The sequence below is a fragment of the Lemur catta genome, chromosome 2 (assembly GCF_020740605.2).
Source record: "Lemur catta isolate mLemCat1 chromosome 2, mLemCat1.pri, whole genome shotgun sequence".
Taxonomy (NCBI): domain Eukaryota; kingdom Metazoa; phylum Chordata; class Mammalia; order Primates; family Lemuridae; genus Lemur; species Lemur catta.
This window is the reverse complement of record NC_059129.1, coordinates 52,810,523-52,827,804: the sequence shown is the minus strand read 5'-3', so window position 1 is coordinate 52,827,804 and position 17,282 is coordinate 52,810,523. Positions and strand designations below refer to the sequence as shown.

The 17,282-nt window shown below is 54.5% G+C and overlaps 1 protein-coding gene across 1 annotated transcript; it reads left to right on the top strand.

The window, feature by feature from the left end:
- Positions 1-3,770: 3,770 nt before the first annotated feature.
- AARS2 (alanyl-tRNA synthetase 2, mitochondrial) lies at positions 3,771-15,539 on the top strand. The gene is made up of 22 exons (XM_045542073.1): positions 3,771-4,042; positions 4,868-5,059; positions 5,627-5,772; positions 5,993-6,160; positions 6,668-6,812; positions 8,861-9,006; positions 9,226-9,334; positions 9,735-9,773; positions 9,877-9,988; positions 10,395-10,528; positions 10,968-11,112; positions 11,347-11,519; positions 11,637-11,750; positions 11,849-11,989; positions 12,671-12,808; positions 12,904-13,013; positions 13,167-13,275; positions 13,579-13,701; positions 13,913-14,023; positions 14,625-14,708; positions 14,823-14,933; positions 15,337-15,539. The coding sequence occupies exons 1-22, from the start codon at positions 3,803-3,805 to the stop codon at positions 15,499-15,501; spliced, it is 2,955 nt and encodes a 984-aa protein (XP_045398029.1). The 5' UTR covers positions 3,771-3,802; the 3' UTR covers positions 15,502-15,539.
- The last annotated feature ends 1,743 nt before the right edge of the window (positions 15,540-17,282 follow it).

Genomic DNA, 17,282 nt, shown 5'->3' with positions numbered 1-17,282 from the left:
CTGCTCCTAGGAGAAAGGGGAGAACTTAAGGGTGCCCAATCCTTAAGCCCTGGGAATAGGCAAAACAACCCCTCCTAAAGCGCGTGTCCAGACTCTCCTCACAAGTCCTCCACGACGTCCTAGTCACTCAAGCTGTGGTCTGGTGGACTAGCAGCAGCAACAGCATCACATGGGAGCCTGCTAGACATGCAGGATTTCGACCCCACCTCAGACCTACAGAACCACTGCCTGCATTTTGAACGAGATCCCAGGAGTCCCCTATGCATATTAACGTTTGACAGGCGTTGGCTGCTTTTACAACCCACATAAGGCAATGCCACCAATAAATACATCAAACCAGGAACACCTCTTGTAGGTAGGGTGAATTTTTAACTTAGACGCTAAAAGAGAACCTTTGTAAGAGGAAATTCCCACCGCTGAGTTCCCTAAGCTCAGTAAGGGTGAAAATTCCTTCCTGTCTTCTCTGACCATCAGTTCAGGACAGAATGCATCATTGACCTCTAGTTCCTGCTCTCAAAGCCAGTGGGGAAACCAGAAAAGACAATTTCCACTCCCAGAATAAAAGTGTTGCTTCTTTCAAACAAGGTGAAAAGGGGATCTCAAAGAATGGGTGCCTTGGACCTGCCAAGATAAGTAGGTCAACTGGCAACATAAGGGAAATCCCAGTTCCAGGGAAGACAGAGCACCACTGTCTTTAACAACAATGTGAGCCCCAAAACGGTGCTCACATAACCCAGCTGAATAGCTCCCAGAAAACAGACCCCATTTGCATTTTAAACACCAAAATGAAATTCCTACAAACACCAAGACAGTGGATCAGTACTCCTGAGAGAATTTCACAGGTCAGTAACTTCCCTGTCTGGTGAGTTGTCTCCACCTCCGTCTATCTTGGGAAGCTGCAGAACTTAAATTTAACTTCCTCATCAGATGACAGTGGCAAACCAGAATAGACACATCCCAATCCTGCAAGAACCACTTTGCTTCACTGGGAAACACTAAACAGAAGAGATTGACTCACCAAAGAACATCACTTTTTTCTTTTTTAGCCAGTCAAATTTACCAGTGGGGGGTTGTGTGCCAGCTTTAGTGACACTAATGTTAATAAATTCTCATAACCCACTACCATCGGACCAGCCAGAACATCACATTTAAAGAAAATAAAATGATCATTTTTTAATGGCAAGGACAAAATAATAAGATGGGGGAAAAACGTACTTCAGACAGAAAACAACTAAAAATTTTTTTCTAAAAATCCACAATACATGCTACAACACGAATGAACCTTGACATTATGTTAAGTGAAAGAAGCTATTCACAAAGGACCACATATTAAAAGATTCCATTATATGAAATGACCAGAATATGCAACTCTGTAGAGACAGAAAATAGATTAGTGGTTGCCTAGGGCTAGGAGGGATGAGGGCATTGGGGGTTAACGGCTAAAGGATTCCGGGTTTCTTTTGGAGATAAGGAAAATGTTCTAAAAGTTATTGTGGTGATGGATGCACAACTTTATGAATATACTAAAAACCACACAAAGTGTAAAATTGTGTACTTTAAATGTGTGAATTGTATGATATGTAAATTATGTTTCAACAAAGCTCTTTTAAAAAATTCATGGCTCCACACTAGACCCACATTAGTCTAAAACATGGAGTTCCTACTATAACACAGACTTTCTGGGCAAAACCTGAAAAAAAGTTGATGTCAATACAGGGGAGAGGCCCTGTGAGGTTGATGCAGCAACACACTCCCTTCTCAGTTTGGGAAAGAATTTCACAGTCTTGTCTCAAGATCATCAGTCTCACAGAAATCCCCATCTGGCTGTAGGTTCCTGTTCCAGAAACACTGGAAAAACCAGAAAAACCAAAACAGGCAAAACACACTTTCAAAACAACACCTTTAATCTGTGTGGGCAAGGGGAGAAACAAGGGATCATGAGCTAGACATTAATAGACTGTCAGAATAGGAAGTTGAGAATTTACTACTGCTTTAGGAACTCAAGTCCAAAATAGACCACACATTCCCCAAAGAAATCATGTTTCAAAAGTCCTCAAATAACATAACATGCAAAGAACGGTGGGTAAAAGAGACATGGGTGGCTAAGGCCTTCTTGGTGACCACATGGACCTCAGCTGGGCTACCCCTATTGAGCTTTAACCTTGGCAAATTCTCTGCTCTTTTCCCAATCTGTTTGTTTGTTTGGAGACAGGGTCTTGCTCTGTTGCCTGGGCTGAAGTGCAATGGTGTCCTCGTAGCTCACTGCAACCTCAAATTCCTGGGCTCAAGTGATCCTCCTGCCTCAACCTCCCAAGTAGCTGCAACCATGCCTGGCTAATTTTTCTATTTTTTGTAGAGACGGGTCTCGTTATGTTGCTCAGGCAGGTCTGCAACTCTTGGCTTCAAATGATCCTCCCACCTTGGCCTCCCAAAGTGCTGGGATCACAGGCATGAGCCACAGCACCTGGCCTTCCCAATGTGTTTGATTTCCCAAACCAAGGGTAGCAAGCATTATGAGAATCCCCATGAGGATCCTGGCTGCACCCACAGGGCCTGTGTTGGCTACAGGGTTGGTGACAGCTACAGCTGTGACCATGGAAAGACAGAAGGGGGAGATGAGACAGGTATGTTTCTTATCCTAAAGCAAAACACACAAAACCTTAGGTCATTGGGAGGATTAGAGAGAGAGAAATCTCTGTAGCTCTCAGCCAACAGCTTGGTCCTGCCTGACAACCTGGATTCTCTCTAATCCCCAGGCAAATTAAAGACTAAATGTTCTCAAGCAGATGCTGTTTGTCTTTTTTTTTTTTTTTTTTTTTTGAGACAGAGTCTCACTTTGTTGCCCGGGCTAGAGTGAGTGCCGTGGCATCAGCCTAGCTCATAGCAACCTCAAACTCCTGGGCTTAAGCGATCCTACTGCCTCAGCCTCCCGAGTAGCTGGGACTACAGGCATGCGCCACCATGCCCGGCTAATTTTTTTTCTATATATATATATTTTAGTTGGCCAGATAATTTCTTTCTATTTTTTTAGTAGACACAGGGTCTCACTTTTGCTCAGGCTGGTCTTGAATTCCTGACCTCGAGCGATCCACCTGCCTTGGCCTCCCAGAGTGCTAGGATTACAGGCATGAGCCACCGCGCCCGGCCCTGTTTGGCTTGTGTGTCTATTACAGACTCCTGCTTTACTCCCTAAGGACAAAACGGCCATCTCTGATGCCAAGGACAAAGGGCACTGGCAAATGCCTAGAATAGTGCCTAGCACATAGTAGGCATTCAATAAATATTTGTTGAATTTCTCTTGAATGAATGCTGACATTCCCTTGACACTCTCTGCCTTCGTCCCTAGCCTAGAAAAACACACATGAAATACACACACACATACACACACACACACTAAGTTGAACCTATACCTGTTCATTGCGACCCCATTTGTAACCTTGCAAAATCAATGTGCATAACAATTACTGCTAGAATATAGATTTCAGTGGGCAGGGCATTTTGTTAACTGTGTTACTAATGTACCCTAAACGCCTAAGATAATGCCTGGCACATAGCAGGTCCTCAGTGGCACATAGCAGGTCCTCAGAGCAGGTCCTCAGTTTAATACCAAATGAATTAAGGTCCTATTATGTGCCAGGCGCAGTGTTAGGCGACTTCAGGTGGCATCCCCTTCCCAATCACTTCCACCCAGGCGGCGGCGGCGGCTGCCCTGAGTCCTCCAATCGCCAGGGGCCGCTGTAGGAAACGCCTGGCTTCCTTCTCACGTCACTCTTTGACCCCGAAGTCACTGCCCGGAGCTAAGATGGCAGCGTCGGTGGCAGCTGCAGCCGGGCTGCGGCGGGCCATTCGAAGGTCGCCTCCATGGCGGGGCCCCAGCCGTCGGCCGATCTCATCCAAGCCCCCTCCAGCCCAGGCTTCGGCCGTGCGGGACGCCTTCCTGAGCTTCTTCCGGGACCGCCATGGCCACCGGCTGGTGCCCTCCGCTTCCGTGCGGCCCCGTGGCGACCCCAGTTTGCTTTTCGTCAACGCAGGCATGAACCAGGTCGGGGCTGAGTCGTACTGATCGGGGGCGGGGTTTGTGAGTTTTCCGGCGAGAAAGGCGCTGCGGGATTGGGCAAAAGAAGCAAGGGGCGGAGCCCATAGATTTTGGGGAAAGGGCGGTGCGTGGTTGGGCAAAATTATTGGGGGCAGGTCTCAGGGTATATGATTAGGGCTTGGGGAGGGCTTGACCTGCGTGGGAATTTATGGACTGGGATTGAGTTATAGGTCCAGGCACGGTAGGTTCGGGGTGCTGTGGGGGCAAACTGGTGGGGGAAGTCTAGTTTCATGTATTCATTCTTCAAATAAAGATAACTCATTCATTAAATGTTTATTGAGCACCTGCTATATGCTGGGTACTGTTCTCTAACCACTTACCTTCTGTAGACTTCCTTATCCTTATCTGTAAAATGGGGGGAGAGGGTGGCGGGATAAGTTAACCTTAGAGGCTGCCCGAGATCCCTACCAAATGTGGTCTCAATTTTGTACCCTGAAGTTATTAGGTGTGTTTGAAGAAGCTGAGATGGAGGATGCCACCTTTCAATGCTCTGTTTCCAGTTACCAACACATTCCTCCTTCTTTTACCTTGCCTAATTTCCTAGCAGAGGGTCTCTAATTATGACTTATGTATCCCTTCTCTGCCCTCCGCACACCAGAGGTGGCTGTCCTCAGGTGCCCAGGTTGCCCCCATACACCAAGACCACATTGGACTCTCAGGAGCACAGTCAGCCTTCAGTCTGAACAGCCATCCCTCTCCTCACTCCCCACCTTTCCCTTCTCTGAGGAACTGAGATATCCCTCTCTCCCTCCGCACTTCGTGCGCCTCCAGTTCAAGCCAATCTTTCTGGGCACCGTGGACCCACGAAGCGAAATGGCAGGCTTCCGACGGGTGGCCAACAGCCAGAAATGTGTGAGAGCTGGAGGACGCCATAGCGACCTGGAAGATGTGGGCCGAGACCTTTCCCATCATACCTTCTTTGAGATGCTCGGCAATTGGGCCTTTGGGGGTGAATATTTTAAGGTGAGTCTCTAGGGAGCTGTGGAGTTAAGAGTTGAAATGATCAGTGATCAGCCAAGAAGGGGGTCAAGCTTAGTCCTGTCTTCACTCTCCTGTCTGCTTAGGCAGGGCCCCATACCAGATACCGAGGCGATGTGCTAGTTGAGCATGTGTAAGAGAAATTGTTTCTCACTTCCCTGACTGGCTGATAAGTCCCTTGAGGGCAGAGACTGTGCCTCCTGTGGAATGGCTGGCCAAAAATTATATGAATAAATGATCAGACAGTAATGCTAGCATCCTAGCTGGTGTTAAAAGTTACTCCAGGCTAGGCTCAGTAGAGGATTTCATGAAGAAGGTGGGACTTGTTCTGGGACTTGAAAGAAGATAGGGTTTAGAAGAGGGGGAAAGCTTTCTGGGCAGGAAAAAACTCAGAGGCAGAAATGGTCATGGATTATTCTGGGAACAAGATGGGCAATGGGAATGGTTTTGTCTTAAGCTGAGGGCTGAACTCACATGGCTTGATTGGCACTTCAGTGGGGCCACCCTCTCATGCACCTTCCTCTCTCCACCCCATGCTCGTTACTGCTGCAGGAGGAGGCTTGCAGCATGGCCTGGGAACTGCTCACTCAGGTCTATAGGATCCCTGAGGACAGGCTCTGGGTCTCCTACTTTGGTGGTGACCCCAAGACAGGGCTGCACCCAGACCTGGAAAGCAGGGACATCTGGCTCAGCTTAGGGTAAGTCAACCCCCTCCTTATGTCCACTCCCAGAGGACAAGAGGACTAGAAAATAGAGACACTGCACCGGTCCTCAAAGTCTCAGCATATCCCAGGATACTGTGGGGCTAGCCCTGTTCCTCTTGCTGAGCTGGGACTTGAAGGAAGGGCTCTCATGGCAGAAAGGGTCACAGCTTCTGGGTCTGTCCATCTCCCACCACTCACCTGCCTTTCTCCCCAGGGTGCCTGCCAGCCGTGTGCTTTCCTTTGGCCCACGAGAGAACTTCTGGGAGATGGGGGATACTGGCCCTTGTGGGCCCTGTACCGAGATCCATTACGACCTGGCCGGTGGGGTGGGAGTCCCCCAACTGGTGGAGCTTTGGAATCTGGTCTTCATGCAATACAACAGGTAACGGGGTGCTGAAGCAGGAGGAGAATCCCTAGCTGGACGTGGAAAAGGTGGCAGTCAGAAGACTTGGATCCATTTCTTATAACGTCAAACACTTAAATGGTGCTTACTATCTGCCAGGCACATTTCTAAGCACTTTTCACGTAATAACTGGTTTAATCCTAGTCTTTGCCTGTGACAGTTTAAACAAGTCACTGCTGCTCTCTGGCCTCTTCTCATATGATGGAGTTGAACTTGATGATCTCTAGGATTTCTTCTCTCCTTGACATGTCTCTTTCTGAGGGCAAAGAATTCTGTCCCAGAACGGGATGTCAGGGTTCCAGGCAAGGGCCTGAGTAAGGGATGAGGGTAGAGATAGCCCTTTATGAGAAAGGACAGGACCCAAGGCCACCATCACCTAATGCTGGGGGAGGGGAGCACACTGCCTGTCTGTTTCCTCCCACTGTCAGCCCCCTCGGGCCTCTCTTATGCCTCTCCTCCTCTCCTTGCACACCTTCCCCTGGCCAGAGAGGCAAATGGAAGCCTACAGCCCCTGCCCCAGCGGCACGTGGACACAGGGATGGGCCTGGAAAGGCTGGTTGCTGTGCTGCAAGGCAAACACTCCACCTACGACACTGACCTCTTTTCCCCACTGCTCAACGCCATACACCAGGTGAGCCTGCCTTTTCCCTTCCAGAGGCCCCTCTGACCTCCTCATCACCAGCACTCAGCCCCATGGCTTTCCATCTTTGTTGAGAATCCAAAGTGTTCCCGGCATCTGGGGATAGTAACCACCCAAGGATCCCAGGGTGTCAAGCATGAGACTGGGATTCATTGCTTATTACTTACTGTTGCTCCTGACTCCTTCCCTCCTTCACTTATTCAAAGCCTAATTTGTGTTAAGTTCTTTGTGCTTGGTACAGAAGACACAGCAGTATGCAGAAAAGAAATCATGGAAATTACATTCTAGCATGAGAGATAGGCAATAAATAAACGTGTTAAAGAACAAGATAGTAGCTTACAGACTGTGAACAGGCAGTAAACATGGGTGATAATAATTAGGAGGAAGTGGGGTAAGAGGAATTTTAGAAAAGGTGTTTGGGGAAGGCTTACCAAGGAGAAGACCTTTGAGCTGAGACCTGAAAAAGGAAGACTCAGCCACAGGAAGCTCATTCCAGACAGAGGGGACAGCAGGTACCAAGGCCTTAAGGCAGGCAAGGGTTTGACATGTGTCAAGAACAAAAAGGCAGGTAGCCAGCTAAAGTAGAGTACAGGGGATGTAGTTGGAGCGTGTGCCAGTTAGCTTTTGCTATATAACTAACCACCCTAACACTGTGGCTTAAACCAACTACCATTTATTTAGCTCATGTGTCTGAGGATAGCAGTTTAGGCTGGGCTTAGATGGGTCATTCTTTTGGTCTTGTGTGAGCTCACTCATACATCTGTGGTCAGCTGCAAGGCAGGTCTTCTGAGGGCTGGCTGGCTGTCAGTTTGAGGAATTGGGGGTGACTTGGCATGTGTCTGTCATCATCCAGTAGCTATCCTGGGCTTGCCCACATCACAGCCGGGCAAGCTTCCAAGAAGGAGAGCAGAAGCTTAGGCTCAGAACAGTGTTGTTTCCATTATATTCTATTGGCCAAAGCAAGTCACAAAACCAGCACAGATTCAGGGGATGGAGAAATAGATTCCTTGGTGGGAAGCACCTGTAAAGTCATATTGGAAAGGGCACATGCACAGGAAGAGACCACTTTTGCAAACAATCTACCATAGAGAGGAAGGCAGGAGTCCAATCTTACGGGGCCTTGAAATCCAAAGTGGGGCTTTTATTCAAAGTGTGGTGAGAAGGGCTCTAAGTGGGGGTAGGGGAGCATGATCTAACATATACCTTTAAAAGCCTCTTCCTATTGCTATGTGGAGGATGAGCTGGGGGGACACAAGTGTAGAAGCTGAGAACCCAATTGGGAGGCTATTATCAGTCCAGGCAAGAGGCCATAGGGCGTGGCTTCAGCTGGTGGTTGAGGAAGTAGAGAAAAGTAGATTGATTTGAGAGATCTCATGGAGGTAGAAGCAAAAGAACGCACTGATGGATTGGATGGGGAGGGGAAAGAAATCAAAGATGTCTCCCAGGTTGTTGACTTCAGCAACACAAATGACACGACTGCTTACTGAGATGGGGAAGCTCGGGGAAGAGATAGGTTTGGAGCTGGCTGAATCAAGCTCTCTGTGTGGAGCACTCGTATATGCAGCCTCCCTCCATGCCTGCCATAAAGATGGTAGAGGCTGGAGCAGGCAGTGGAGAACTCTCGGAGTGTGACAGGCCTGGTTTAGATCCCAGATCTTCTCCTGGTGAGTGGTGTCGGCTCTTCTCACTTAATTCCTCTGACCTCTGTCTCCTGCTCTTTAAAGCAAGGATAGTAATACCTCCCCGAACCAGCCATTTGGGGGTTAGATGTCACATAGGGCATGTATCTGCCCCATTCCGATGGCACAAATTCAGTAAATGGGCACAGAGATGGTGATTGTTAGCGCCCACTGTGAGCCTGCGAGGGCAGGGACTGGTCCCGCATCTGTGAGGCTTCTCAGCCTGCAGTCCAGACTGGCAGGGCCATTCTGGGTGTGTTTGGCTTTGGGGCCGAGGAGGCCCTAAAGGTGATAAAGAGAATCCCCCTGGGCCAGGTCAGGCAGGGCCAGCAGCCGTGTCTCCTTCTCTCCTGCTTTCAGGGCTGCGGGGCACCCCCTTACTTGGGCCGGGTAGGGGAGGCAGACGAGGGGCGCACAGACATGGCGTACCGCGTGGTGGCTGACCACATCCGCACACTCAGTGTCTGCATCGCCGACGGCGTCTTCCCTGGGATGTCAGGCGCCCCGTGAGTCTGGAGGGGCTACAAAGATGGCAGGGGCTGCTAGGTGTGGCAGGGGCCAGGAGGGAAGGAAAAGCAGAGGTGGGTCGGGTTGAGTTGGTAGGAGGGATGGGGAGGAGAGAGTTTTAGGGTGGGAGCACACACCCTGGACTTTGTCCTCCCTGCTCCCCATTTTGTGGACCAGGGGCTGCTGGGGGTTCACGTCTAGACTCTGAACCCCTCTAGGCTGGTTCTTCGTCGGATCCTCCGTCGCGCTGTGCGGTTCTCCGCAGAGGTCTTGCAGGCCCCACCTGGCTTCCTGGGCAGCCTGGTGCCTGTTGTGGTGGAGACGCTGGTAAGGGCAGAGCCTCCTCCCTCCTCTGGGCCCCCTGGTACTCAGGGAGCCTACTGCCGAGCCCAGGCAGTACCCCCGGGCTGGGCACCAGGGCTCCCCACTCTGGGTGTCCAGCCCAGCGCCCTGTCGGCAGGCCGAGAAAGCTGTACTTGCTCACGGGAAACAGGGAGTCTGCCAGAGCCTCCTTGCCCAAGCTGCTGAGCCTTTGACCTTGGGACCCCCTTCTGCCTGTACCCCCGCCTACAGAGAAACTGATTCCCATCTGGGTCCCTCCCTCTGTCCCTCAGTGCATCTGAGCCTCCAGGGCAGGTGTCCTTGGGGAGGTCCAGGGTGGGGAGGTGGGGAGGTGGAGAGGGGCTGGTCGCCTTCCGCACCTCCTCATCCCTCGCCACCTCCCCAGGGACAGGCTTATCCGGAACTGCAGAAGAACTCAGCCCAGGTACTGGGTTCACAGGGGGCAGGGAGGGGCGGATGGGAGAGCTGTGGAGCGAGGCCCTCTCTCCAAGGAGACCCAGCTCCACTTCTGCCACGCCTGGGTCCAGATAGCCAGCCTGGTGTCAGAGGACGAGGCGGCCTTTCTGGCCTCCCTGCAACGGGGTCGGCGGATCATTGATCGGACCGTGAGGCACCTGGGGCCTTCAGATGTGTTCCCTGGTGAGCGGGGTGCCCAGCCTGTGCTCGAGGGGCTTGCTCCCACCCAGTGTTCCTCTCTCCCTCTACTCTCCCTCCAACACCCAGAGCCCTCTGTAGCAGGAACACCACCCTGCCTCTCCCCACTTCCACACTGCCCAGCTAGCCCTGCCTCTGCCCGCTGTCCCTGCTTTCCAAGATTGGCTTCCTGGCTAGACTGAAGCCATGTGCCCAGGGACAGCCCAGGGTAGTCCAGGGTTTTGGTCATGAAGCCTGAAAGTGATTCCACTTCTGGGACTACCCGGTATGGGGACGGGGCATTTGTGCTGGCAACGGGTGGCTTCTGTGTGGTTAGAAAAACCCTGGCCTTAATTCTCCCTCACTTTTCTCCCCTGCCCTCTGCAACAGTCTCTGTCTTCCTTCCTTAAAGCTGAAGTGGCCTGGTCCTTGTCACTGTCTGGGAACCTGGGGCTCCCCCTGGACCTGGTGGAGCTGATGCTGGAGGAGAAAGGGGTACAGCTGGACACTGCTGGGCTGGAGCGGCTGGCCCGGGAGGAGGCCCAGGTACAGGCTGGGGCACCCTGATGCTGGGCCCTGTTGGGGCACATCAGCCCCTTCCCTGGCCCTGAGCTCCTGGGGGAAGAGCTGCAGCCATTGGGAGGAATCAAGAGGCTGACATAGGGTCTGTCCCCTCAGCTATGAAGGTGACAGACAGGCTTTCCATAACCTCAGGCCACAGCTTGTAGAGAGGAACACTAGTGGGCAGTGGGCTGAATAGAAGAGCAGACGCCAGCACAGCATCCTAGAGGGGGGCCCCCAGGGGCAGCAGTGGGCAGGGATGGTTCACCAGCCAGCCCAGGGTCTCTAGCAGCCAGCCAAGCCCGGAGATCTTCCAGAGAGGGCTGCAGGGTCCACACAGCTGTGTGACAGGGACAGGGCTCTGTGGGGCTCGAATCCCATTGTGTTCTCTGTGCACTCTCCCATACACACGCCCATTCCACAGCATCGGTCACAGCAGGCTGAGCCGGTTCAGGAGCAGGGACTGCGGCTTGATGTCCACGCTCTGGGGGATCTGCAGCGCCGAGGGGTGACCCCAACTGACGACAGCCCCAAGTACAACTACTCCCTGGGACCCAACGGGGATTATGGTGAGAGCCTGGACTGAGGCTGGTAGCCACAAGCTTGATCATGATTGAGAAAGACATCAAAAACAGTTGCTATTAATACTTGCCCCCGTGCATTCCCCAGGGTAGCCACCAGGGGTCGCTGCAGCCCCCAGCTGGAAGTGCCCCCAGCCCAGTGCCTGTTGGCCTTGAGGCACAGGCCCCCTCCCACCTCCCCAGCCCCTGCCCAGCACTGATAACCATTCTGCGCCCTGGCAGAGTTCGGCACCTGTGAGGCCCAGGTGCTACAGCTATATACTGAGGACGGGACAGCCGTGGCCTCCGTGGGAGAAGGCCAGCACTGTGGCCTCCTCTTGGACAGGACCAACTTCTATGCTGAACAGGGCGGTCAGGCTTCGGACCGTGGCTACCTGGTGCGGGCAGGGCAGCAGGTGAGTGTCCCTCCCTGCCTCCCCGGAGGCTACTTTGTGTGGGAGGCAGGCCTGAGCCTGCATGGGAGGGAAAGGCTACAGGCGGTCACTCAGCGCCTCGGCCCTGCCCTTCTCCAGGACGTGCTGTTCCCAGTGGCCCGGGCCCAGGTCTGTGGGGGCTTCATCTTGCATGAGGTGGTAGCCCCCGAGTGCCTGCAGGTAGGGGACCAGGTGCAGCTGCATGTGGATAAGGTGAGGACCCGTCCCGACTGTGCTTGATCCCCTGGAGCTCCCTCACTGTCCCCACCCCCTGCCCTCACCCAGCACCCTGGGTGACAAGAGTGTTTCAGGCCTGGCGTCTGGGCTGCATGGAGAAGCACACGGCCGCCCACCTGCTGAACTGGGCGCTGCGGCAGGCCCTGGGCCCTGGCACAGAGCAGCGGGGCTCCCACCTCAATCCTGAGCGGCTGCGCTTCGATGTGGCCACCCAGGTGAGCTGGGCACAGACAGGCTTCATGTGAGGTGACAGCCTTAAACAGAGATAGTCTCATATGGTGGGGGGTCAACCAGTCTGAGGGCCAGGGCTCTGGGCCCAGCAACGCTAGCCATCCACTATGGGACCTGGGGCAAGTCCCTTCCCCTCGGGCTCCTGTGCCAGTGAGGGGTCAGTCCAGAGGGTGTCTGGGTCCTCTCCCAGCTCTGATGTTGTAGGATTGGGAAGTCTTGCAGCAGGGGCCCTCCCCTCCCCTCCAGCCACCCACCTTCCTTGCTCCTGCTGGCATCCGAGCCATTCTTGCTCAAGCCAGGCTGCCCTTCCCTTCTCTAGCACCCGTCTCCTTCCCCTCCTTGCTGACGAATCCCCACCCCACCTGCCTACTCCTTGCTCCTGCATCTCCCCATCGTGTATTCCTCTTCCATCAGGCTGCCCCCTGCAAGCTCCCGGTGGACAGAGCCTTCTTTTTGTTTCTTTATCAACTTTTCATACCTGGTGACAGGTTTGCAGCTTCCAATAGGCCCAACTCCCAGGTGTCTTTCTAAGGAAAAGAATTGTCTTCTCCACCACTAGCTACTGTTCTAGAACCTGGGGATAGTTCAGTGAACTATTCACGTATCAGGTGCAAGCGCGGGGCTGACTGCCTGGCGGGCTGTCCGTTTCCTCCCCACCCCACCAGGCCCCACTGAGCCCGGAGCAGCTCCGGGCAGTGGAGCGCACTGTGCAGGGGGCCGTGGGGCTGGACGAGGCTGTGTACGTGGAGGAGGTGGCTCTGGCACTCACTGCCCAAGTCCCTGGCCTGCGCTGTCTGGATGAGGTAGGCTGGGGGAGCCCGTCTGGTGGAGATCACCTGCCCCCTTCGGGCTTCCTCCTCCTCTGGCAGTCAACGGGCCTGTCCCCTCTTGACCTCAGGTATACCCAGACCCTGTGCGGGTGGTGTCAGTGGGGGTGCCCGTGGCCTGTGCGTTGGACCCAGCCTCACGCGCTGCGCTGCAGACCTCCGTGGAGCTGTGCTGTGGGACGTGAGTCGCTCCTTTGTGCTGTCCTGGCCCTGGGGCCCCAGATCCCCACCCTTCCTTGGTCTGTGGGGGCACCAGCCCTTGGTTTAGGGTTCAGGCTTCTCCCTTCTCTCCCATCATCCCCCCCGACTCACTCCTCCCTTCCTCCTCCCATAGGCACCTGCTACGCACAGGAGCTGTGGGGGACCTGGTTATCACCGGGGAACGCCAGCTTTCCAAGGGCACCACCCGCCTGCTGGCCGTCACAGGGGAGCAGGCCCAGCAGGTCAGCGCACCACTGGGCCCGGGACACTTCTGGGTATGGTGGGGGACGGGGCACACACACGGCTGACACTCTCAGGCTCAGGGATGCCTAGTAGCAGAGCCAGAGTTTATACGCGCTCACCGGTGTGACCATGCCAACTCTTGGCAGCTGGCATCTGCTACGATTATTTGGTGCTGGTGCCTTGGTTTGTCCTGATTGTTAAATATTTCTTACTTGGCCCCAACCAGCAGTGGGTTGAAAGTCCCTGTCCTGGAGAGGCGAGTGTGGCCTGGCAGCCTTGACCATCCTGTTCCCTCCCTGCAGGCCCGAGAGATGGGCCAGAGTCTGGCCCAGGAAGTGGAAGCTGCTGCAGAGAGGCTGAGTCGAGGCAGCCGGGATGTGGCGGAGGCGCAGCGGCTGTCCAAGGACCTGGGACGACTCACTGATGTGAGGACCACCCTCACCATGGTGTTCCCCCGACCCTCTCCTAGCGCTGTTCCCTCCCCCATGCCCTCCTGAACTCTCCCAGGCTCCCCAGCACTCCGGCTGGATTGGGCTCCAGCTGGCCCAGATGGCTGGCTGTAGGGTGGCTGTGGTCCCTCCCTCAGTGGCTGTGGCTCAGGGAAGGGCAAGGGCGATTCACTGCTTCTGGCCCTAGGCTGTGGACACCACGACTATGCCCCAGTGGCAGCGGCGGGAGCTGCAGGCCACACTGAAGGCGCTGCAGCGGCGTGCCAACACTGCCGTCCGCAAGCTGGAGATAGGGCAGGTGAGGGCGTTGGCTGTCCCCATGTGCCCAGAGACCCTCCAGCCTGAAGGCTGGGACATGGGGGCGAGTCAGAGTCTGCAGGCTGCGTGAGCACATGGGGACGGGGTGGGTGGCAGCTTCTTCCTTCTCCTGCCAGCTGGGAGCCGTCACCAGGCCATTCTCCTTTTCTCTTTCTACCAAACTGTGTCTGTCCCCCAGCTCCCAAGTCTGGCTCAGACTGTCCCTCCAGGAAGCCTGCTGACTTGATTAACACCATTCAACCCTAATTGCTCCTCGACTGTGGGTCCCCTTCCTCCCTCCTCATCCCGGTCCATCTGTGCTCCGACCTTCCTCCTTTCACCTTCAGCGACCCGTTTGTAGGGCCCTGGAGCTATGATGACAGGGAGGAGGCAAGGGAGGTGAGGAAGGACACAGGTGGGACCCAAAACAAAGGCCACCTGAGGCAGAGCCCCTGCCATCTCTGCTCAGAGCTGATGACTCCTGCCGGACGAGGGGGAAGAAGATGGGAGGGATTGCTGGACTGGGGCCCAGTTCAGACGTGGGGGCTACTTGGAAACCTGCCTCTCAGCCTGACCCCTCTGCTGTCCCTCTGGCCCCACAGGCTGCACAGAAAACCCAGGACCTGCTGGAGCGGCACTCGAAGGGGCCTCTGATCGTGGACACAGTCTCCGCTGAGTCCCTCTCAGTAAGTGCTGACAGAGGGAGGCTGCCTTAGGGTCTGGGGAGGACAAAGTCCTGACAGGGAGGTCACTGGGCGTCTGGGAAGCTCCAGGGTCACCATCTGTCCTCCCTTGCCCAGGTGCTGGTGAAGGTGGTACGGCAGCTATGCGAGCAGGCTCCCACCACATCCGTGCTCCTACTCAGCCCCCAGCCCGTGGGGAACGTGCTCTGTGCCTGTCAGGTGGCCCAGGTGAGGGAAGTGGGGGTATAGCCCACCGCCCCCACCCATCCTGCTCCAGCTCTCTGATTCCAAGCCTTCTATTCCTCCAGACAAGGGAGCCAGGGCTGGGCAGAGGTGATTTATGAGGACACTCTAGGATAGGGATAGGGCAGTCTCTTGTCTTTAACAGCCCCTCACCCCCAAGAAGGCACCATGAGGCTCCCTAATTACCACCCCCTCTCCGGCCTCACTTCCTTTGTGAACAAGTAGCAGACAGTCATCAACGTCCACACACACCCAGCCCAACCCTTCCAGCCATGCGCTGGGCTGGGGAGGGGTGCCATCACCCGGGACTCCACTCTCAAGGGTACAGTGAGTGGATGCTGTGAGGGAGGGCCGCTCTGCATCACTTCCCTTCTGATTCTGTCCCCAGGGTGCCACGCCCACCTTCACAGCAGAGGCCTGGGCGCTGGCAGTGTGCAGGCACATGGGGGGCAAGGCCTGGGGCTCTCGAGTGGTGGCTCAGGGCACCGGAAGCACTGCTGACCTGGACGCTGCCCTCAGCACAGCCCGAGCCTACGCCCTCAGCCAGCTCTGACCCAGGCCCATCCGGGGACCCACATGGACTAAAGGCAAGTGCCAGCAGCCCGAAGGAGCCAGCAGAAACTCTCTGCGGGCTGAAGCAGAGGACTAGTGGCAGGAGGCCAAGCAGCTGAGCCAAAGAGGCCCACCTGGGCCAGGCCCTACATGACATGAGGAGATGTGGGCTGGGGAAGGCAGAAGTGGGCCCAGAGACACACACAACCCCCCTTGGAGAATGTGAAGACAAGAGTGATTTTAAAAAGTATTTCACGGAGGATAGGAAGCTCCAGAATTTCTTTTGCTTTAAAAGAAAAAGGCAGCTGCAGCCAGGAGTGGTGGCTCTCACCTGTAATCCTAGCACTCTGGGAGGCCGAGGCAGAAAGATCACTTGAGGTCAGGAGTTCAAGACCAGCCTGAACAAGAGTGAGACCCCGTCTCTATAAAAAATAGAAAAATTAGCCAGGTGTAGGGTACACACCTGTAGTCCCAGCTACTCGGGGGGCTGAGGCAGGAGGATCGCTGGAGCCCAGGAGTTTGAGGCTGCAGTGAATATGATGATGTCACTGCACTCTAGTCTGGGCAACAGGGTAAGATCTTGTCTCAAAAAAAAAAAACAACAGAAACAAGCTTTTGTCCTCCCAGCAAGCTGGGATGGGTGCCCCATCACCAGTCTGATGTCTCACACTGGCTAAAAGGCCACCAGGGTCCAAATCAGGACCATCCTCACTGCCATGCGTGTTCAGATAGGCTCCACATGCTGGGCTGTACTGACAGAGTGCTCCCGGGCTACCCTGGTCCGGAACTGTCATGTGAAAATCAGTACAGCAGGGCAGACCCTCTCCAGTATCACTTATTTTATTTCAGTAACAATGACCTCTTGTTTTAATTAAAGCCTTGCTGTTTTGTTAATAAATTGTGCGACTGAGAATATGGCAAGCACCAAATGGTCAACAGTCCTGCCCGTGTGGAGCTTGTTTCTAGTGGGGGAAATGGCAGTGAAGAGCTAGAAGAGGGTGTCAGTGATGAGTTCTGGTGAAAAAGTGGGAATGGGGATCGGGAGGCTGGGGATGGTGTTCCTGCCTCGCCAAGAGGCTGCATCTGAGCAGGGAGCTGGGAGGTGAGTGTGAGCCCTGTGGCAATGTGAGGGGGAGCATTCTGGGCTGAGGGAGCAGCCAGTGCAAAGGCCCTGGGGTGGGGTGCAGAGGCCAGTGCTGCTGAGCAGTAACCTGGGATAGCGGCGGGTGATGGGGTCAGAGGGAGAGCAGAGTTCAGATAAACCATATGATTTTTAAAACAAGTTTTATTTTAACCTTGTCTTATTGATGAGTTAATGGACCTTCTGAGATGTTCACTTATCCAAGGCAGCCAACTAGTAGTCCTCAGCACAGCTGAAATTAAAGCTAAGCTCTGCCTTCCAGTGAAACCTCCCACCGCCCCAGCTGCCTCTCCACTCCTAAAGGACAGCTTCTTTATTTTACTAGCCAACTCCCTGAAGTCTGTCACTCTTACCCTCCAGGTCAGGGGCATCAACCACATCCTGTCACACCAGGGCTGGAAGGGGGGTTGGCACGTGGCTTGGTCTGTGTGCAGGAGCACTGTGGAGGCCTGGAACTGGCCTGCTCTAGAACCAGACATCAGCCTACAGGGAGGTGGAAGGTGACCTCCTGCAGGGTTTGGGGTCCACAGGAAGCCCCAGGGAAGTTCCAGTGACTCCTGTAGATGCCCTGGAGAAAGTCCTTCCACCTGTCTGTGCGCAGTGGCTCATGCCCATAGTCCCAGCTACTTGGGAGGTTGAGG